General features: G+C 46.5%; 1 protein-coding gene across 1 annotated transcript; it reads left to right on the forward strand.

Moving 5' to 3' along the window:
* Positions 1–497: 497 nt before the first annotated feature.
* Positions 498–20,209, forward strand: NANS (N-acetylneuraminate synthase). The gene is made up of 6 exons (NM_001046482.1): positions 498–709; positions 4,051–4,266; positions 11,609–11,708; positions 12,665–12,819; positions 18,017–18,283; positions 19,979–20,209. Exons 1-6 carry the CDS (start codon positions 578–580, stop codon positions 20,186–20,188), a joined length of 1,080 nt encoding a protein of 359 aa, NP_001039947.1. The 5' UTR covers positions 498–577; the 3' UTR covers positions 20,189–20,209.
* The last annotated feature ends 3,115 nt before the right edge of the window (positions 20,210–23,324 follow it).

Genomic DNA, 23,324 nt, shown 5'->3' on the forward strand with positions numbered 1-23,324 from the left:
ACCACTTATCGAAAGCTTACAGGCCAAGTACTGTGATCAGGGTGATCTATACGCTATCTCACGAATCTTGGGATGTACAGTCTATAATTTTTCCAGTTCAGAGAAAAAGGAAAATAAAGCTCAGAAGGGTAAGGTATTCATGATCAAGAGCAGGGGTGGGCTCGAACCAGCTCTGTAATTGTAACTCCAGAATTCATTCTTTCCATTACACCGTAGGGCGCATTCTCTCCACGCCCAAGGAAGCCAGCCTTCAGCCTCCTTAGGGGAATGTTTGCTCACCGATGCAGGCACTCTACGACCGTCAGAGGTTACGCTCGCGGCTGTGAGCCGCACTCCAAGCTCCAGAGAAGGCTGTTGGACTTCCTCTTTCCGCCGCACCTCTCTACTGCAGGGTGGCTCCGCCCCCTAATCTGATTGGCTGTCGGGAGCGAGGCCGTGCTTGGGGATTGGCTGCCCGGCGGCCAAGGACTGACGTGGCGGGGCCGGTGTGTGGGTCTCGCTGGGCTACGGACCTAACGCTCTAAGGAGGTGGCGGGACCCTGACTGGCGGTGCAGCAGGGAAGCGTAAGCCACCACCATGCCGCTGGAGCTGGAGCTGTGTCCTGGGCGCTGGGTGGGCGGGCACCATCCATGTTTTATCATTGCCGAGATCGGCCAGAACCACCAGGGCGATCTGGACGTGGCCAAGCGCATGATCCGCATGGCTAAGGTGAGGGGACGGTCTAGACAACTCGGGCACTAGCCCGGGGGCGGGGGCCGGGGTAGGGAAGGGCCTGGAGGAAGAGCGGCCTGGGCCGGGGTGGGGCGGGGCTGCGCAGAGACCGAATCATCCTCGCTCTGCCTCTCTGTGCCCTGCATCTGGCCTGGCGTCCAGCTCTCCAGGTCCACTAACAAACGTTTCGAATCCTGTTCTTCATCCCTTTGCCACCCTCCTGATTTGTTTGCGTTACTACAGTTGCTCCCTAACCCGACCTCTCTCGCCCCTTTCTGGTGGCAGAATGATCTTTCTGCAACACAGATTTGATGAGCCTTCAGTGGCTATGCACTGCCACTGTAGAGTCGAAACCCTTTAATAAAGTCTTCAAGACTTTAATGACCTGACCTCTTCCAGCCTATCATTTTTTAAATCTCTGACATTTTCTGCGACAGTGAATTACTTCCAGGAAGTTCCTGAAGTTGCTGTTGTCTCTCTCATCTGCCATTCCTTGTAATTACTTCATAGAATTTTGAGAATAAAAAAGATGTAAAGCTCTTAGTACAGTACGTGGCAAATAGGACTCAATACATGTTAGCTATTAGTGATATGATGTTAATGAACGCTCATGCTCCCACTTCTCTTGGACGCTTTCTCCAACTCCTCCTGTCAGAGTTGGGTTCCTGTAGTTTTTCCCATGGCATTGCATTGTCAATGTCTGTTTAAACTTTCTCTGTTAGACTGTGAGTGCTCTGAAGGGGGGACCTGTCACATTCTTCATTGTAAACTCAGTCCCCAGCATAAGATCTGCACTGTGATTCCTTGATTTAGAGGTAGTTCACTAAATCTTTTTTTCCTTTCACTTCCCTTCAGCCAGAGTTGTTCTGTCATTCATAATTAGGTTTTCTTTTACTCTTTCAGGACTTAACTCTGCTTTTATGGAACCCTACAGAATCATAAAGATACTTTATTTGGGGACTTCACTGGCACTGCAGTGGTTAAAACTCTACTTCTACTGTAGGGGATGTGGATTTGATCCCTGGTTGGAAAACTAAGATCCTGGGTGCCACGTGGCCAAAAAAAAGAAATACTTTTATTTTAAATTTTTATTTAATCATTGAAGTATAATTGATTTGCAATAATATTAGTTTCAGGTATACAACATAGTGATTCAATATTTTTATAGATTATACTCTTCCATTTAAAGTTATTGCAAAATAATAGTTGTATTTCCCTGTGCTGTAAAGTATATCCTTGTTGCTCATTTATTTTATACATAGTAGACGGTACTTCTCAATCCCACACCCCTTTCTTGTCCATCACTCCTTCCCTCTCCCCACTGGTATCCATTTGTTTGTTCTCTAGATCTGTGAGTCTGTTTGAAACCTAAGTTTCCATCAACAAACGAATGGATAAAGATATAGTGTGTATGCACAATGGAATATTATTCAGCCATAAAAAAGAGTGAAATTCTGTCATTTACAACAATGTAAATGGACCTGGAGGATACTATGCTTAATGAAACAAGTCAGAGAAAAACAAATACTATATGTTATCACTTATGGGTGAAATCTAAAAAGTAAAATACACTTTTAAAGAGTAACAATTGCTAACATTTTTTAATGCTTACTGGGTCAAGTGCCTTAAATGCACCACCTAACTTTCAAATTTGATGCAAAGGGTGTGTTACACCTTGACTTATTTGTCAGTTTGCTTTTTTGCCAGTAGAGAAGCAATAAAAGCTTGAACAAAGAAACCATCAGCAGTGGGGTAAAACAGGGACAGTGATTGTGTTTTCTGAACCTAGAGTTGACCATAGCATTAAACAGATACAGAAATGTACCTCATTTACGAAAGAAGTGGAGAAAAGAAGGGGAGGAACTTTCTGTCCTCCCAGTACAACTGCTGTCGTGTGGGATGTGGTAGAACTTTCTCTGATCTCTCCTCATTAGTACTTTCTGCTGTTTTACTTCACTTTACTACTTCCTATAAAGGGAAGGTTTGCCTAGACGGAGACAAGCTTTGTAACCTCTTGAGCGTAAGTCTGCTTCTTGAGGCAGACATGAGAAGCAAAGGAGGGAAGCATTGCGCTAGGAAGACCATGTCGTGCAGCCTCCAGGAAAGCCCTCTGGCCACCTCTGCCAGAGTCTCCGCACAGTTTTGGTCAGGTCCCTCTAGGCCTTGGGGTCTTTATCTAGACAATGAGGACTCTGTCGTCCAAGGTCACTTTCAGGTCTAATGTTCTTTGAACTTCTTTCTAGCATCAAGTTTTGACCATGCCATTTTGTGGCTTTTCCAGGAGTGAAAGTGACGCTCTGAGCACAGACGTTTCTGGAGCCCAGGTTTGACCTGTGTGTCTGTAGCAGTGTCAGTGAGCTGAGACTTGAGAGAGTTTCCCTTAATCTTTCTACCGAGTGATTAAAAAAAAAAAACAATTTTGAGAGCTTGGAGGCTGACTGGCAATAAAATTATAGCTTTTAGAGTCAGATAATCCAGCTTTTATATTATAGCTTCTGTTCAGTAAAGCTGGGGCATTTCTAAATTTTTCTGCTTGCCGTTACCCCAGAATCTCTTGTTCAAACAAGATGCCATATAGAAACCACATGTGCAGAACAGCTAACAGCCACCCCCATCAGGGGCTCCTCAGAAAGTTATAGGCCTTGGAGCTGTTCCACATGGCCATTTGTACAGATAGAGAAACTGAGGCCAGAGATAGGGAGTGACTTATCTAGGAGAGTCAGAGTTAAGGCAGATTCTTTTCCCCCTAAATTCTGGTCCAGTGCTCATATCCTCTGCTGAGTTATACAACTTAAAATCTTGATTGTTTGATTAATTATTTTTAATAGTATAATGTAAAGCAAAGTCCCCCCTGCCTTTTTTTTTTTTTACATTTTAAGAGGGAAAAACAGAGGGGAACTCCTATCCCCAGCCTTTTCTTCTTTTGAGACTTCCTTGCTTCTGTTTCTCTTCTTTGGGAGTTCTTAAGAACTCCATCATTCGATGTTGGCATTTGTTTGTTTGTTAAATGTTTGTTTATTTACTGATTTGTTTGGCTGCATCAGGTCTTAGTTGCTGAGCCTGAGTGAGAGAGTGAGTGGTCTGAGTTGTGGCATGCAGGATCTTTTAGTTTTGAGGTATGCGGAATCTAGTTGCGGTATGTGGGATCTAGTTCCTTGACCAGGGGGATTGAACCCTGGTTCCCTGCATCTGGAGCATGGAGTCTTAGCCACTGGACTGGCAGGGAAGTACCCTTGATGTTGTTTTTAAAGATAATGGTTTAATAGCAGTTGCCCCAACATTTCTCTTCTCTCTGAGAGCCCATGACCAAAAATTAAAGGAACCCTAATATGTTGCAGGAGTGCGGGGCCGATTGTGCCAAGTTCCAGAAGAGTGAGCTGGAGTATAAGTTTAATCGGAAAGCCTTGGAGAGGCCATACACCTCGAAGCATTCCTGGGGGAAGACATACGGGGAGCACAAACGCCATCTGGAGTTCAGCCATGCCCAGTACAAGGAGCTGCAGAAATATGCCGAGGAGGTTGGCATCTTCTTCACTGCCTCTGGAATGGATGAGGTGAGCCCTCTGCCATTTTACCAGACCTAGGGGACAACAGGTGGCCTGGTGTCTTGGTGTCTTTGACTTCAAGCCAGCTGCAGGCCTTGCTCACTTTACACTGTTTTGTGCTTTCTGAGCTAGAGTTCCCCATAACGTTGACCAGGTAAATGTCCAACTAAACAGGAGGCCGGGGGGATTGGAGGCCCAGTGAGATTTGGAGGACAGAGAACTATGGTTTTCAAAACAGGCTGTCTCTGCGAGTAGGGGGCAACCACCTGGAAACCCAGCGTCCCTCAAGCCAATGGGAGATCCCACTGGGCCAATTTGCTCCCAGTGGAAAGTGGCCTAGACTCAGAATCGGGAAACTGCAGTCCTAACAGGAGTCCTCCTGTTGCCGAGTGGCTGTGGGTGATCTGGGTGGGGCGACACTGCATCTTCTAGAAGGGAGTGGCTCCCAGGATGGCCATGCCCACATCCTGGAAGAGACCAGCTGGTGCCAGGTCTCAGGTTCCATCTCCTCTGTGACCTGCCTCAAGACTCCTTCGTGGGCTCTTTCTTCAAATATAAAAAAATTTAGTTATAAAAATAATGTCACAGAAAGTTTAGAAAACAGGGAAAAAAAGAAGAAAAACTGACTCATAATCTCTACACAGCAGCTCTTTGTACATATTTCCTCCTGAACTTGTTTTATATTCGTATTTTATTACCTGGTTGTTATATTTTGAATGTTTAGTTCTGTGTTTGCTTCTTCCGGTTAATATTATACCACAGTGTTTACCCATATCCTGGTTTTCTTTCTCAGCTTTATTGAGCTATAATTGACATGTAACTCTCCATATCTTTTGCTGAAAGTTATTAATCGTGGTGTAGTATTTCTTTTGAGGATTTATAATATATGTGACCATTTCTTTATGTTTGAACATGAGGTTACTTTCAGCTTTTTGTGCTTTTAAATGATGCTGAGATGACCTTCTTTCTGTGTTTTGAGTTTCCTTAGGATAACTTTGCAGAAACGGATCAGTAGACAAAACTTAACATTTTTAAGGCTCTTGGCTAGTGATTCTTTTAGTCAGCTAGGGTATTTGAAGAGACTCCAGTTCCTTCTGTAGGCCTCTGACCTCTGTGTTACTGTTCCAACCCTAAGCTGTGCCTGTAAATTACATCAAAGAAGCATCACTCTAGTCTAGACCATTAGTAGATTAAAAAAGGAGGGGAAGCAGAGAACCTAGATGTCTGGGAAACTTGACAAGTTCAGGCATCAGTTCCGTAGCCCAGATTCATTCTTTAATTCACAGCCTTCATAAGCATGACATTCTTCAGATCTAGTTGTTCATCTAATAATCATAATTTCCTACATCTGAATTTAATGTTATAGTTTATGAAGCATCTTCGCTTACAGTACCATATTTTATCCCTACTATGTCCCATTTTACAGATAAAGAAACGGAGGCTCCAGGGGCTAGAAAGTCTATCCAATGTTGCACAGTTGGGAAATGGGTCTTGAGGGCAGATCTGACACCTTTCTGGGATTCCCCAGTGGCCACCCGGGTGCTGGTCCAGGCATGTACAGCTTCCCAGAGCTCAGCAGAGCCTTTGGGCTTCCCCCTGTTCTTCACCACCCTCCATGTTGGTGGCTGGAGAGTCTTGGACCCACGTTGCCCTTAGGACAAGGGGACAGATTTTTTCTTTTTTTTTTGGCCTCATCATGTGGCTAGCGGGATCTCATTTCCCACCAGGGACTGAACCCGGGCCAAGGCAGTGAGAGTGCCAAATTCTAATCACTAGACTACCAGGGAATTCCCAGGGATAGATTTTTTAATAACAGCTTTATTGACACATCATACAATTCACTCAATTAATTTTAGAACATTTTTATCACCCCAAAAGGAAGCCCTATACCCGTTAGCAGTCATTCCTCAATTCCTTCAATTCTCCCAGCCCTCCTGCTGCTACTGCTGCTAAGTCACTTCAGTCGTGTCCGACTCTGTGTGACCCCATAGACGGCAGCCCACCAGGCTCCCCCGTCCCTGGGATTCTCCAGGCAAGAACACTGGAGTGGGTTGCCATTTCCTTCTCCAATGCATGAAAGTGAAAAGTGAAAGTGAAGTCGCTCAGTCATGTCTGACTCCTAGCGACCCCATGGACTGCAGCCTTCCAGGCTCCTCTGTCCGTGGGATTTTCCAGGCAAGAGTACTGGAGTGGGGTGCCATTTTCCAGGCAAGAGTACTGGAGTGTGCTGCTGCTGCTGCTGCTAAGTCACTTCAGTCATGTCCGACTCTGTGTGACCCCATAGACGGCCTCCTACCAGGCTTCTCTGTCCCTGGGATTCTCCAGGCAAGAACACTGGAGTGGGTTGCCATTTCCTTCTCCAATGCATGAAAGTGAAAAGTAAAAGTGAAGTCGCTCAGTCATGTCTGACTCCTAGCGACCCCATGGACTGCAGCCTGCCAGGCTCCTCCGTCCATGGGAGTTTCCAGGCAAGAGTACTGGAGTGAGTGCCATTGACTTCTCCTCTCCCAGCCCTAGGCAACTTCTAATCTGCTGTCTGTCTCTATAGATTTGCCTTTTCTGGACATTGTATATAAAAAGAACCAGACAGTATGTGGTCCTTTGGGTATATATATATATTTATGGTAACTCAGTGTTTAACTTCTTTGAGGAACCGCCAGACTTTTTGAAAGTGGCTGCACCATTTTACGTTCCACCAGCATGTATGAGGTTTTTGCCTCTCATTCCTGGTAAGTCCGGGTGGAGGTTATTTACCTTCTTTGTGCTTCTGTGTCTTCAGCTGAACTCACCTCGCAGGGTTGTCATGAGGATTAAACGTGATCACCCGCAGAAGGCGCAGCACGCAGCCAGCGCTCAGCGACATTAGTTACAGTTGAGGAAGCAGCCCGGGCTGAGGGTCAGGAAATCCAGGTCCTTGCCCTGCTCTGCTGAGTTCATCTGCATGTGAGCTTGGCAAGTCGCTGCCCTGCTCTGGGGCCTCCATCTCCTTTCACGTGTGAAGAAGCTGCCATCCAAAGTCTCTCCCTGCTCTTTTGTCCCGAGTCAGCATAGAATCTGGCAGGGTCACTAAGGTGACTTGGACCTGGAATGAGGACTTTCCTGTTCAGACTGTTCCCAGACACCTGAGCTCCTGGATGTGGGCTCTGAAGGGAATGCCTGGCCTCTGCTTGCAGCTGGGCAGCCGCTGCTCAGGAAGTCACTTCTTTAGGTCTTTTGCTGCTGGGTGGCTTTGAGGTTAAGAGTCAGGAGCAGACAGGGGAAGGAGAGGAATCTGGGTGTTGGTGGCTGGGGCTGCCTCTTGGTTTCCCAGGAAGCAGTTTGGTGTATAAATTTGAGCTCTGCAGCCACACTCAGGTGCTGACACTGACACTTGCTCTGTGAGCTTGGGCTGGTCACATAACCTCTTTGAGCCACAGGTGTCCGTCCATCTGTGACAATGAGGTAATCAAGATGCCCACCCCACAGCTGCAGTGAGGACCTGGTGAGATCAACCTGGGGGCTTGCAAGATTTGTACCCACTGACTGACAGCTGTTCTGTTGCTTAGAATCCTTTTCTCTGCTTCACACTTAAAGGGGCAGGGAGTCTTCTCTGTCTCAGGAATGCTGTTTGCTCCCCACTGGTGTCCTGACAAACCAAGGCACAGGCAGCGAGGAGAAATTTTTTTTTTTTTTAGATTTATTTACTTATTTTTGCTGTGCTGGGTCTTTGTTGATGCACACGGGCTTTCTCTAGTTGCGGAAAGCAGGGGCTGCTCTTCCTTGCTGTGCAAGGGCTTCCCGTTGCGGCATTCTTAAGAGCCTTTGCAAGAGTGCCATTTGCTTTGCTCGCCAGGTCCCTTTTTGCCGAACCAGCAAGTCCTGTCTACCCGGCTGTTCGAGGGGGGTTGGTCGCTTGTTCCGTGTTTGTCTAGAAAGCAGCTCTGAGAATTCACCCCCGCTGACTTCCTCATGGACAGTGAGCATGTACTAAGTGCCAGCTTTCTCCACCGTGTGTGCTGTCCTGAGCGTTCTTTGTGTGCTGAGGAAAGGTTAAGGCATGGTGGAACTTTATGAAGACCAAGAAAATACCAGGCACCTGGTCAGAAGCTGCACAGAGGCCTGTGGAACTCGACTGAAATGAGCAGAGTGCCTTTGGTCGAAATGGAGAGGTTTGTTGAGAAAGCAAATGGGAGCCATGTCGTAGAGGCGGCCCTTGGAGGACCCATTCCAGCAGAGCCACCCTTCCCTCCTCGTGCCTGCCCCCACAGTGCCTGCCCTCGCTCCTCCAACACCCCTGCTCCAGGGCACCCCTGCCTGTGCTGTGGTGTGCTCTGACTGGGCTGAAGGCAGGCCGGGCCTTTTTGGCTCCATGCTTCCCCGCCCCCCATCCTTTCCTCAGCCTGGGCAAGCCCTCCGGCACCTGTTCTCCCAGCTTGTTGTCAGAGATCCCGAAATCAAGGGGAGTGGAAGCAGCTTTAGAAAAACCCCATTTCCACTCCTGTCTTTTCTGTTACCCCTTAGATCAGCAGGCTCCCAAATTTCTCATGGGATACATTATGGAAAAGGGGTTCCTCATTAATTCATTAATTAAAAGTCCCTTCCCCAAATAAACAAGGGTTCTGTGCTCAATACGTGTGGGAAACACTAGGAGTAAATTAGCTAGAGGAGGGTATTCACTAGGACCCTCCAAGGTGAGGTTTTACAGTGCAGTGTTTCACCCCAAACAGTTTGCTGGTAGGACCCTTTGCTCTGTGTTTAGCCCCTGGATGCCTAGTGAGGGTCATACTCGATTGAGTTCCTTTCAGACAGGCTCAGAAAGCCTTTGTGATGTGGGGCAGAGGAGAGGAGAAGTTATGAGGCTGCCTGGCTGCGTTGTATCGATGTCCCGTAGATGGAAGGGGGACTGAAAGCAGCATAGACGGGGAAGCCAGGAAGTCCACAGAGAGAAAGGCAGCCACTGGCGCTGACCCAGCCTGACGGGGCCTGGGCCCAGTAGTACTGCCTCAGGGTGGAAGGCTACTGAAACCGGCACCCTTTGCAGAAGAGATTAATCCAAAATGGCAGTTTTCTAAGTGGCCACTAGGTGGGGCTGGCTCCCTAGGAAGGCTGCAAGAAACCAGCTGCACCTTTCTGTGCCAATAGGAATTTACCCCTTTGCTCGCTTCAAAATTGTAGAGCTCCATGCATATTTTCCTGGAGAAGGAAATGGCAACCCACTCCACTATTTTTGCCTGGAAAATCCCATGGACAGAGGAGCCTGGCAGGCTACAGCCCACGGGGTCGCAAAGAGTCAGACACAACTGAGTGACTTCACTTTATGTAGATTTTACAATCAGCATAGGTAAGCTTTTGCAAAGCATTTTTTCCTACATTTGGCCCCGCCTTGCCCCTATGTGCCCTGCGCCTCTCCTGATTGGGCTCATCCATCTCTTTATGGCCCTGGGGACTCTGATCATGAGCCATGCTCTCACAAAGTGGAGCATTAGAGATGAAATTTTGCATAGGATTTTCCCTCTTAAAATAGAAAACACTCTCTTCATCTGCCAGATAGAGTGGGGAGGGTGGGGACACTAGACTTTATTCAATAAATATGTTTAAAACAAATGCTTTTCAGTTTCATCTTAGGGCTGGTTAATAGTATGAGACACACATACACAGGAGAGAATGACATAGAAAACTGTGGAAGGGAAGAGAGAGACAAGGAAGACATAAAGCAGAGGGGAGGAGGCGGCGGTGGCTTAGCACCTTGGAGGTGAGTGGTGCTTTGGCCATCCTGAAAGGTGTCTCTAGATTGAGAGTGCCATCTGCCTTTGGCCTGTTCACTGGCTGGTTAGGCACTGTATGTCTCTCCAGCAGCTCTGCTGCTGCTGCTGCTGCTAAGTCGCTTCAGTCGTGTCCGACTCTGTGCGATCCCATGGACTGTAGCCCACCAGCCTCCTCCATCCATGGGATTTTCCAGGCAAGAGTCCTGGAGTGGGGTGCCATTGCCTTTTCCAACCAGCAGCTCTAACCCCTACTTATTAGAGGAAAATGATTCTCTGAGTGAGGCCAGTGATTCATCTGCTGGGAAGATGGGAGAAAGCTCAGGCAGTACTGGTTTGATTCAAAGAACCTGCTGGCAAGGACTTCCCTGGTGGTCCAGTGGTTAAGACTCACCACTTCCAATGTAGGGAGCACCAGTTTGCTTCAATCCCTTGCTTGGGAACTAAGATCCCACGTGCTGCATGGTAAGGCCAACAAAAGAAAAGAAGTAAAAAAATAAAGAACCTGCTGGCAGAATGACCTCATACTGTTCCTTACCACCCCCGAACCCTTTGGATTTCCACGCCAGTAACATTGCTTCTTGCTAGTCTGTTTCACAGAGCAGTAACAGTGGTATTACTGAGGAGCTTACAAGAAACGCAGACTCTTGGGCCCCACTCTAGATCAACAGAATCAGAACGTGCATTTCATTCATCCAAGATCCATGGCAGGTTCGTGTGCCTGTATTAAAGTGTGAGAAGCACTGACCTAGCTAACTTCCAAACTTACTTCTGAGACTTGGCCAGCATTTTAAGATAGATGGAACTTAGATACTGGGAAATATTCCAAGGCATTGACTCTCCCTACTTCTGATTTTCAACTTCAATTAAAAAAAATAGTAATGAAAAGTAATTTGGGAAGTTTTGGTAATTGTACACCAAATTGAGATTTTACTCTTAAAACTTGTGGTCCACTAATTCCTTCAGGAGGCATTTGCTGACATTTGCCAATTTCCTGAGGGTTATTGATGAATCCCAGATAAGGATGGTGAAGGGCCCTAGAGAGGTAGCCTCAAACAGTCAGATTGGTTTTTTTCTGTGGGCAGCATAATTTGCGGTCTGAAAGGGCTTGGGTTTGATGGGCCCTGCCAGCTGTGGATCAATGTGTCAGAGCTGGGCCATGAAACACTTCATTTCTTCTACTTTTGGCAAGGATTGAAATGGCCTCTCTTTTCCTGGCTGTTTGGTCCTGAGGCAAGGATAAGGCCTTTGAGGGCCACTCACTTTCTCAGTGCCTATTTGTGTGAGTCAAGATTAGGTCATGACCTTTCTTGTTTGTTCACTGGGCCCCAGGCCCCCAGGGAAGGAAGGTCTGGCCAGGGATCTGATTCTTTTCCAGATTCTCATAGACAGTGTGCGCCAGTATGCAGTGTTTGTTGGACAAATGGATGGGTGGATGTGAGTGAAAGAATGTTTGAATTTGAATGAAATGACTGATAATGAATCTGTGTTTGCTTTCAAGTTGCTGGGCAAGAGAAGGGGTATTTCTATTTGTAGGTGGCTCCTCGCCTGTCTTGAGGATGGTGATTTTGAACCTCGGTGACTGTGAGCCCCTCCTTTGATTTTTGTAGATGGCAGTTGAGTTTCTGCATGAACTGAATGTTCCCTTTTTCAAAGTTGGATCTGGGGACACCAACAATTTCCCGTATCTGGAAAAGACAGCCAAAAAAGGTGAGTGTTTAATTTTTGTCATACAATCTGAGTCCAGACTTTTTGTGTTTTTACACCATTGGTAATAACCCACTAAAGGAGTCTCCTGAAGACAGATTTTCCAATCAGCATTGACTCCCACTTTTTCATGTGCTGAGTTGAAAGAAATTAAAGATATACAGTTTTTATATGAATTTTTAAAGATTTCTTTTTTTGATGTGGACCATTTTTTTTAAAGTCTTCATTGAATTTGTTGCAGTATTGTTTCTTTTTTATGTTTGTTTTTGGGCCATGAGGCATGTGGGATTTTACCTCCTTGACCAGGGGTTGAACCCATACGCCCTGCATAGGAAGGCGAAATCTTAAGCCCTGGACCACTAGGAAAGTCCTCATAAGAATTTTAAAATGAAAATTATTTTTAATTTCTAATAAAATATTTATATAAAATGAAGGATATGACAGTATAAATGAAACTCCTTAGAGGCAGCTCTGACTTTGAGAAGTACTCTCTAGGTATATTAGAACATCCAGCCTCTGCACATCAGAGCTTGTACAGTGGTTCTCATGTCAGTACTGGGACTGAAGCAGGTCATATGATGATGATGCTTTCTACTTACTTCATAGCCAAGGATCTGAGACTACACAGGTAGGACTTGGCAGCTCAAGGCCTCACCCTCTTGAATCTGGGGCATGCTCACCCTACCACGCTGTGCAACCTCTTAATACAATGAGATGTTCATCTTTCTCTAAAGAGTGTCAGATTCCTCTTAATTTGGTTCACTTTGCTGCACAATAATGTTGTGGGGTGAAGGGAGTCTACGTTTCCTGTGCTTGAGGACAGAAACCCACCGACTTCGCCTGTGTTCCCCCACTGTGTAAGAGCTGTTTGAATGAGACCAACAGCAGGGGTGTGCTTAAAGGGAGAATCGGAACGCCTGAAAATAAAGTGCTGATGGTACTGGTGTTGGGTCCTTCAGGCCGCCCAATGGTGATCTCTAGTGGGATGCAGTCCATGGATACCATGAAGCAAGTCTATCAGATTGTGAAGGCCCTCAACCCCAACTTCTGCTTCCTCCAGTGCACCAGTGCCTACCCGCTCCAGCCTGAGGATGTCAACCTGCGTGTCATCTCGGTGAGCACAAGGGAGGGCCCTTGTCTGACTGGGTCACTGGCTGTGGGAAAGATGCAGCCAAAATTTTAACCAGCTTTGACATGCTTTGTAATTGGGACATCCTTCCAGTGTTCTGGCCTGGAGAATTCCATGGACTATGTAGTCCATGGGTCGCAAAGAGTCGGATGTGACTGAGCGACTTACACTTTCGCTTGATAGTCTTGCTGTTCCAGAATCAAATTAGAACCGACTATGGAGTTAAGCAGTCAGATACATTCTTAAAGATTATAAATTAAATTTTCTTAACACCAATCTTAATTTCTCTCATTATAAAATTTAAGGTGGAGTCTTTCAGGGTTTTTTTGTTTTTTGTCGTTTTAAGGTGCAGTCTTTGTAATTGGCCATATACATTTTCTTTGCCTGTGTGTATTGGCCATTAGGGGTCCCTTTTCTGTGAATTGCTGGCTTTTATCTTTTCTTAATGAGTTATGGATTTGTTTTTGTAAAATATACATACAATTTGCCATGGGAGCCATTTTTTGGTGTCTAGTTCAGCGGCACTAAGTGTTTCGCATTGCTGTGCCACCATTGCTGTGTCCATCTGAAGAGCTTTTTCTCATCTCAGAGTCATACCATATTCTATACTCATTAACATGGAGTGCCATGCGGCTGTCATTTTATTTTCTGTCACTACGAACAAAGCTAGTGGAGGTGATGGAATTCCAGTTGAGCTATTTCAAATCCTGAAAGATGATGCTGTGAAAGTGCTGCACTCAATATGCCAGCAAATTTGGAAAACTCAGCAGTGGCCACAGGACTGGAAACGGTCAGTTTTCATTCCAATCCCAAAGAAAGGCAATGCCAAAGAATGCTCAAATTACCGCACAATTGCACTCATCTCACACGCTAGGAGACTAATGCTCAAAATTCTCCAAGCCAGGCTTCAGCAATACGTGAACCGTGAATTTCCTGATGTTCAAGCTGGTTTTAGAAAAGGCAGAGGAACCAGAGATCAAATTGCCAACATCCGCTGGATCATGGAAAAAGCAAGAGAGTTCCAGAAAAACATCTATTTCTGCTTTATTGACTATGCCAAAGCTTTTGACTGTGTGGATCACAATAAACTGTGAAAGAGATGGGAATACCAGACCACCTGACCTGCCTCTTGAGAAATCTGTATGCAGGTCAGGAAGCAACAGTTCGAACTGGACATGGAACAACAGACTGGTTCCAAATAGGAAAAGGAGTACATCAAGGCTGTATATTGTCACCCTGCTTATTTAACTTATATGCAGAGTACATCATGAGAAATGCTGGACTGGAAGAAGCACAAGCTGGAATCAAGATTGGCGGGAGAAATATCAATAACCTCAGATATGCAGATGACACCACCCTTATGGCAGAAAGTGAAGAGGAACTAAAAAGCTTCTTGATGAAAGTGAAAGTGGAGAGTGAAAAAGTTGGCTTAAAGCTCAACGTTCAGAAAACAAAGATCATGGCATCTGGTCCCATCACTTCATGGGAAATAGATGGGGAAACAGTGGAAACAGTGTCAGACTTTATTTTTTTGGGCTCCAAAATCACTGCAGATGGTGACTGTAGCCATGAAATTAAAAGACGCTTACTCCTTGGAAGGAAAGTTATGACCAACCTAGATAGTATATTCAAAAGCAGAGACATTACTTTGCCAACAAAGGTTCGTCTAGTCAAGGCTATGGTTTTTCCTGTGGTCATGTATGGATGTGAGAGTTGGACTGTGAAGAAGGCCGAGCGCCAGAGAATTGATGCTTTTGAACTGTGGTGTTGGAGAAGACTCTTGAGAGTCCCTTGGATTGCAAGGAGATCCAACCAGTTCATTCTGAAGGAGATCAGCCCTGGGATTTCTTTGGAAGGAATGATGCTAAAGCTGAAACTCCAGTACTTTGGCCACCTCATGCGAAGAGTTGACTCATTGGAAAAGACTCTGATGCTGGGAGGGATTGGGGGTAGGAGGAGAAGGGGACGATAGAGGATGAGATGGCTGGATGGCATTACTGAGTCTATGGACATGGGTCTGAGTGAACTCCGGGAGTTGGTGATGGACAGCGAGGCCTGGTGTGCTGCGATTCATGGGGTCGCAAAGAGTCGGACACGACTGAGCGACTGAACTGAACTGACTGATGAACATGACTACTCTCGGTTTCTCAAATAAATGGAATCATACAGTATTTGTCCTTCTGTGTCCACTTGCTTTCACTTAGCATAACGTTGTCAAGGCTCATCCATGTTGTAGTGTGTATTAGCATCTCATTCCTTTTTAAGGCTGAATAATATTTCACTGTATGTGTATACCACTTATGGCTTATCTGTTCATCTGTTGATGGACATCTGGGATGGTTCCACCTTTTGGCTATTGTGAATAATGCTGATATGAATGTTGGTGTGCAAATATTCATTTTTCTTCATATTGAATTGTAGGAGACCTTCTTGAAACTTCTGAGTTTTCCTGTTCTGTTATTTACCAGCTCTCTGATTCTTTCAGTACAGTATTTGACATTCTGAGGTTTTCTCCCCCTGATTATGTAAGCTCTTATACATTTTTCTAGAGAATCTTTCCTATTTAACTTTTAAAAAAGTAATCTTTTTTCGAAATGACATGGCTGTCTTTGTAACTAAAATTTTAGTCCCTCCCAGTTTTGTAGTCTTTTCTCCATTGCTCGCTCATCTCTAAATCATATTATTTTTAAAAATAAAACATGATTTAAGAAAAAAAAGAAACTCAGTCCTGATGTATATAACATAGAAAGTGAACATCCTCTATAATCCCATCCCACAGATTACCATAATTGACAATTTAGTGTGTATGATGCCAAATAGTTTCCTCAGTTTTCTTCCTTTGTGAAGCATGGTCCTGTTTCCCTTCCACCATCCCCCTCCTCACCTCCCTGGTGTGCTCATGTCCTTTATCCTGAGAGCAGGGCATGATCAGAGTTGAACTGCCAGCCAGCCCCCCACCCCTACCAGCCCAGCCCACCCCATCACGGCAGGGTGAGTACTCTGACCTACAACCTGCACTTCCTTGTCCATCACATGCTCTTAAGCCTGGTTTCTGAGGCCTTTGCCACTCAGCCGTCCTAATCTTTTATTAATTCCTGTCTGGGTCTTTCTGCTGTACTCAGGCCTTCTGGCCGCCCTCCCTAACAAGGCTTACTCGACTTAGCATGTCTTTTGTTGCTTCCAGTGAATTACAGATAACCAATTAATTAATTATTTAGCATTTCCACCAAAGGATTGAGATTGGGCTGTCTGTATTATTGATGGTGATCTTTGTGCATATAGCACGTTTGCTTTCAGTTCAGTTCAGTTCAGTCGCTCAGTCGTGTCTGACTCTTTGCGACCCCATGAATCGCAGCACGCCAGGCCTCCCTGTCCGTCACCAACTCCCGGAGTTCACTCAGACTCACGTCCATCAGTCAGTGATGCCATCCAGCCATCTCATCCTCTGTCGTCCCCTTCTCCTCCTGCCCCAATCCCTCCCAGCATCAGAGTCTTTTCCAATGAGTCAACTCTTCGCATGAGGTGGCCAAAATATTGGAGTTTTAGCTTTACCATCATTCCTTCCAAAGAACACCCAGGACCAATCTCCTGTAGGATGGACTGGTTGGATCTTCTTGCAGTCCAAGGGACTCTCAAGAGTCTTCTCCAACACCACAGTTCAAAAGCATCAATTCTTCGGCTCTCAGCCTTCTTCACAGTCCAACTCTCACATCCATACATGACCACAGGGAAAACCATAGCCTTGACTAGACGGACCTTTGTTGGCAAAGTAATGTCTCTGCTTTTGAATATGCTATCTAGGTTGGTCATAACTTTCCTTCCAAGGAGTAAGCGTCTTTTAATTTCATGGCTGCACTCATCATCTGCAGTGATTTTGGAGCCCCAAAAAATAAAGTCTGACACTGTTTCCACTGTTTCCCCATCTATTTGCCATGAAGTGATGGGACTGGATGCCATGATCTTCGTTTTCTGAATGTTGAGCTTTAAGCCAACTTTTTCACTCTCTACTTTCACTTGCATCAAGAGGCCTTTGAGTTCCTCTTCACTTTCTGCCATAAGGGTGGTGTCATCTGCATATCTGAGGTTATTGATATTTCTCCCGCCAATCTTGATTCCAGCTTGTGCTTCTTCCAGTCCAGCATTTCTCATGATGTACTCTGCATATAAGTTAAATAAGCAGGGTGACAATATACAGCCTTGATGTACTCCTTTTCCTATTTGGAACCAGTCTGTTGTTCCATATCCAGTTCGAACTGTTGCTTCCTGACCTGCATACAGATTTCTCAAGAGGCAGGTCAGGTGGTCTGGTATTCCCATCTCTTTCACAGTTTATTGTGATCCACACAGTCAAAGGCTTTGGCATAGTCAATAAAGCAGAAATAGATGTTTTTCTGGAACTCTCTTGCTTTTTCCATGATCCAGCAGATGTTGGCAATTTGATCTCTGGTTCCTCTGCCTTTTCTAAAACCAGCTTGAACATCAGGAAATTCACGGTTCACGTATTGCTGAAGCCTGGCTTGGAGAATTTTGAGCATTAGTCTCCTAGCGTGTGAGATGAGTGCAATTGTGCGGTAGTTTGAGCATTGTTTGGCATTGCCTTTCTTTGGGATTGGAATGAAAACTGACCTTTTCCAGTCCTGTGGCCACTGCTGAGTTTTCCAAATTTGCTGGCATATTGAGTGCAGCACTTTAACAGCATCCTCTTTCAGGATTTGAAATAGCTCAACTGGAATTCCATCACCTCCACTAGCTTTGTTCGTAGTGATGCTTTCTAAGGCCCACTTGACTTCACATTCCAGGATGTCTGGCTGTAGGTCAGTGATTACACCATCCTAATTAAATGCGAGAGATGCTTTCTGAATCAGTTTAGGTATTCGGTTATAGTTTTGGTGTTATTCCTGGTGGTTTGCGCAGTGTGACACATTCTTCAGATGTGTTCCTGATAAGAGCAGCCATTAGTTTTAAGCCTTCACAGTGTGCTGAGTGCCCTCCACGTGCTCACAGCAGCTCCCACCAGCTACTGTCATCCCCAGAAGGAGAGGTCCCGGGAGCCTCAGAGACTTCTTGGAGCTTCACAGATAGTGAGTGGCTGAATGGGGCCTCAGATCCATCAGCCTGACTCTGGATTGTATGTGGAAAGCACTACACTATTTAACTTTCTTTTCCTTTTTCTATTTTAAAGGAATACCAGAAGCTCTTTCCTGACATCCCCATAGGGTATTCTGGGCATGAAACTGGCATAGCAATATCTGTGGCTGCAGTGGCTCTGGGGGCCAAGGTCTTGGAGCGTCACATAACTTTGGACAAGACCTGGAAAGGGAGTGACCACTCGGCCTCTCTGGAACCTGGAGAGCTGGCCGAGCTGGTGCGGTCCGTGCGCCTCGTGGAGAGGGCGCTGGGCTCCCCGACCAAGCAGCTGCTGCCCTGTGAGATGGCCTGCAATGAGAAGGTGGGTTCTCCTGGCCTGCCGGGTGCCAGTGTTGAGAGGAGCTATGTGGGCTTACCTGAGAGGCAGTGGGAACCAGCTGTACCTGAGCCCAGAACGGTGGGGTGATGCAGGGATGTTGCTGCGAGCCCCTGAGGTTTTTGGAGTTCATGTTAGCAGCGGGAGGAACTTACTGAAGAACTTTAGCTATTCCTCTGGTTCCCTGGCATCATATGACGGTTTTCCATTAAGTCTCTGTGGTCCCAGCGCTGAAGACCCTGGTGGTGTCTGGGGCCTCGTGAGGCATGCGGAGAGGTAGAGTCTGGGGTCCCATGTTGTAGGTAATCCTAGAGGCATGTTCAGGTGGAGGGGTTCCATGAGGCAGGGGCAGGAGGGCTGTAATAAGTCAAGGAATCCCTAAGCATGGGGAGAGACTGGAAGCATGGGGCAAGGGTTCTCAGGGGCTTGCTGGGGGATAATGCATACATTCCCTTGGGAGCCCTTTGAGCTAGCTGTGCAGCATTAACCTTCAGACAGAGTGGACGGGGGGAAGCCAGCAAACTCTGCCTGGCACAGGGGCCATCGGGCCTTCCTGGAAGCCAAGGCCTAGACCTGGCTCAGCCTCTGAGTCGGGGCTGCCAGGGGAGCAGGCACTCACTCCTCTGATGCTGCAGGCTGTTTGGGCCGAAGCCAAGATGCCACTCCAGGCCTGCTCCAGGAGGGTTGTCTTTTATTCCAGTGGGGCCTACTTGCTGCTCTCAAAGATGTATATACACTGGAAAATTAAAATAACAGTAAAAAGAAACTAACTGCCTTATAGAAGAAGAGAGGAGAAAGCTGGCTCAGAAACTGGAATAAGAGTTTCAGCAGCTGAGCACTGAATTTGGTTCTGAGCATCCTGGCTCTGTGGGTAGACAGTGAGACACCACAAGACGTAACATCTGATAATCATCTGCTAACAAGACCTTTGTCCTGACATAAATTCCAGAATGGATTCCTTGGCCCTCACCTGGAAGATGCAGAGTTAGATACTTTGTGGAACAGCATTTATAGACCAGACCTTAGAAATGCTGGTTCTGAGCTCCAGGTCTCCTTCATTCCCCTCGTTGCCCAGCCTGTCTGCCCCTTCCATGCTTGTGAGCCCTCCATATTCCTGTTGTACTGAATGAGGAGGCCGTAAGGTGTGTGTCCGTTGAGCCGCGGGCCAGGGGTCAGGGATCCCAGGTTCTCCTCCTGGCTCCTTGCAACCTTGGCCAGGTTACCCGCCCTCCGTACACCTCCATTTCCATGTGTTTAAAATGTGATACTGAACTGGATGATGACAAAAGTAATCACCATTTTTATTTACCAAGTCTGTGTTCCAGGTAGATTACGGGCATTATCATCACTAATCTGACAGGATAGAGGCACTGTTATTTCCCATTTTGCAGAGACTCTCAGCCTCGCCTTGTCCCCAGCTGCCTGGGATTTGGGTCTTGCTCTTTTTGGCTACATAACCTGAGTCATTTATTGTAAAGGCCACCCCTCTGAGTCTGAGTCCACCCCACACTGGCCAAGACCCTGCTGTGTGTGAGCTATTGTTCTAGGCACCCAAGGGGAAAACAGACTCCCTGCTTTCCAGGGACCTTGTGTGAGAAAACTGATCAGGGACCCTGGGGGTAAAACAGCGTGTGCTAGTTATTTGTGTGGCTGGCACTAAATCTTAAATTTTATCCACAGCTGGGCAAGTCTGTGGTGGCCAAAGTGAGAATTCCAGAAGGCAGCATTCTGACACTGGACATGCTCACTGTGAAGGTGGGTGAGCCCAAAGGTTACCCTCCTGAAGACATCTTTAGCCTGGTAGGCAAGAAGGTCCTGGTCACTGTGGAAGAAGACGACACCATCATGGAAGAATTGGTAGAGAATCATGGGAAAAAAATCAGATCTTAAAATAAAGTGCCATTCTCTGAATTCTGAATCGCCTTGCTGGTACCATCAGGTGCATTTGGCTGAGGTGGGGCAGGACTGCTGGTCTCTGGGGATCCCCAGGCAGCAGACATTTTGGGGCCAGGCCCTGGGTTAAGCCCATTGGAGGGATACAAAGAGCAAATATAGGCAGCCTCTGCCTCAGGTTGGCTGGCCCAGAAGGGGCAGTGGGCTCAGAAGCTTCTCCTCATTGCCCATTGCAGTGCAGAGGGGTGAATGCTAGCTGTATGGGCCCTTCCTTTCAGCCTGCCTTCTTCCAGCCTGCAAAGCCAACCCTAATGACCCCAAATGTCCCTTCCTTCCGGCTCTCTCCCCTTATCTCCTGCCTGCCCTGGTTTTTTTTTTTTTTTTTAATATATTTATTTAATTGGAGGCTAATTACTTTACAATATTGTATTGGTTTTGCCATACATCAACATGAATCCACCACGGGTGTACATGTGTTCCCCATCCTGAACCCCTCTCCCACCTCCCTCTGCCCTGGGGTTCAATCCAATTAACTATATAGTGATCACTTGGCATTAGAGAAGAAGGGGTTGGTCAGGGTCTTACAGGCAGAAGAATGAGCAAAGAGAGGGAAACGGCATATATTCCTTCTTTCAACAAGTGTGGAGGGCTTGCCACGTGCCAGGCCTTGCTCTGTGGCCTGAGGATGCAGGACTTCCGTTCTGATGAATGCTTCACAAACCAGGAGCACAGGAAGTAAACCACAGCGTGTTAGAAGGTGACATGTGCAGTGAGGTGTGTGAGGGAGATGGGGAGCGTGGGGCTTTGTGTGTTTGCAGCTTCTGGTGACTTGTACGTATGCCAGTGATGCTAAAATCAGCCTTTCTAGGATCTGCAGTGAAATTACACCCAGCTAACAAAATAGCCTCACTGCTGGACTTCCTTGAACTACAGCATGAACCTTTCACAGACATTCCGTATCATATTCCTCTTTGTTCTTTTGAACCAATACTGAGATTATTTTCAGATTCTTAATCTTTGTTTGTATTTATTTGACCTGGTTACTGTAACTCGTGTTTCAGAGTGTGTCTTGGAGTCTCTCTTCAAATGTGTGAATTTGCCTTCTGAAGATTCTTTACTTGTGAAGATAGGGCCTCCCTCTCCTGTGGGTCCCAAGACAGTTTCTGGAAAGGCATCTACCTGCATTTGTATGTGTGGGTGGGGTGGGGTGGGGCTCTGGGGTCATACGAGAATCCATAAATTGACATGCTAAGAGCTACAGTGTGACAGCATCCATTTCTAGCTGCTGTTTACTCCTTTCACTTCTCCCTATAAGCAATCATGAGTAGAAAATCAAATTTTCTGATTCCATAACCCTTTTTTCTACAAGAGTAGAGATGACATTAAACTAAGGATCTGAGGACTTCCTAGTAAGAGACTTTGTATGGCAGCAGACAGATGTGTTCCAGGGCCTGAGAATAGGATATGGGTCTGAAAGGAAAGGAGGGAAGAGCCTAGCTGGGGCTCCAGCTGAGAATGTGCAGCAGGCAGTCTCTGGTCAGCTACCTCCAGGTCCTGTCAGACTGGAATGTTAGCTCCCAGGCTGCTCTGTAGACCTCAGAGGGCAGAAGCCCAGGAGCCTCACACTTTGAAGAGCAACTGAGGGCATAGGTCTTTGGGGAAGAGGACTGTGTAACATGCTGGAGAGGAGGAGGGCCATTGCCTAGAACATGCTTCCCACTGGCACATAGAGAAAATGACAGCCTGTGGATGATGTGTGTGGGTAAAGTATGGGGCTGCCTGCACACTCTGCCAGGAGGGCTGGCTGCCTCACGCTGTGCCAGGCCCTGAGGTCAGGAGGATGGATATCTGGGCACAGCTCTGGTCCATTTGCACGTCCCCAAGGCAGAGGAACCAGAGATCAAATTGCTAACATCCGCTGGATCATGGAAAAAGCAAGAGAGTTCCAGAAAAACATCTATTTCTGCTTTCTTGACTATGCCAAAGCCTTTGACTGTGTGGATCACAATAAACTGTGGAAAATTCTGAAAGAGATGGGAATACCAGACCACCTGATCTGCCTCTTGAGAAATTTGTATGCAGGTCAGGAAGCAATAGTTCGAACTGGACATGGAACAACAGCCTGGTTCCAAATAGGAAAAGGAGTACGTCAAGGCTGTATATTGTCACCCTGCTTATTTAACTTATATGCAGAGTACATCATGAGAAACGCTGGACTGGAAGAAGCACAAGCTGGAATCAATATTGGCAGGAGAAATATAAATAACCTCAGATATGCAGATGACACCACCCTTATGGCAGAAAGTGAAGAGGAACTGAAAAGCCTCTTGATGAAAGTGAAAGTGGAGAGTGAAAAAGTTGGCTTAAAGCTCAACATTCAAAAAACGAAGATCATGGCATCCGGTCCCATCACTTCATGGCAAATAGATGGGGAAACAGTGGAAACAGTGGCAGACTTTTTTTCTGGGCTCCAAAATCACTGCAGATGGTGACTGTAGCCATGAAATTAAAAGACGCTTACTCCTTGGAAGGAAAGTTATGACCAACCTAGATAGCATATTCAAAAGCAGAGACATTACTTTGCCAACATAGGTCTGTCTAGTCAAGGCTATGGTTTTTCCTGTGGTCATGTATGGATGTGAGAGTTGGACTGTGAAGTAGGCTGAGCACCGAAGAATTGATGCTTTTGAACTGTGGTGTTGGAGAAGACTCTTGAGAGTCCCTTGGACTGCAAGGAGATCCAACCAGTCCATTCTGAAGGAGATCAGCCCCGGGATTTCTTTGGAAGGAGTGATGCTAAAGCTGAAACTCCAGTACTTTGGCCACCTCATGTGAAGAGTTGACTCATTGGAAAAGACCCTGATGCTGGGAGGGATTGGGGGCAGGAGGAGAAGGGGACAACAGAGGATGAGATGGCTGGATGGCATCACTGACTCGATGGACGTGACTCTGGGAGTTGGTGATGGACAGGGAGGCCTGGCGTGCTGCGATTCATGGGATTGCAAAGAGTCGGACACGACTGAGCGACTGAACTGAAGTACCTGCCAGGTGGGAGGATTCAGTGCTGGGCGTATAGTGTGGCAGCAGACAGTCCCTGTCTGCTGGTACTTCCACAACCAGGCCCTGCATGTGT

Source organism: Bos taurus, chromosome 8 (assembly GCF_002263795.3).
Source record: "Bos taurus isolate L1 Dominette 01449 registration number 42190680 breed Hereford chromosome 8, ARS-UCD2.0, whole genome shotgun sequence".
In the NCBI taxonomy this organism is placed as follows: domain Eukaryota; kingdom Metazoa; phylum Chordata; class Mammalia; order Artiodactyla; family Bovidae; genus Bos; species Bos taurus.

Excerpts from the sequence above, each read along its gene's own strand:
- NANS (NM_001046482.1), top strand. The coding sequence starts at position 578 with ATGCCGCTGGAGCTGGAGCTGTGTCCTGGGCGCTGGGTGGGCGGGCAC. Across the intron at positions 12,820-18,016 it reads TCAACCTGCGTGTCATCTCG|GAATACCAGAAGCTCTTTCC; the intron begins GTGAGCACAAGG and ends TCTATTTTAAAG. Across the intron at positions 18,284-19,978 it reads AGATGGCCTGCAATGAGAAG|CTGGGCAAGTCTGTGGTGGC; the intron begins GTGGGTTCTCCT and ends TTTTATCCACAG.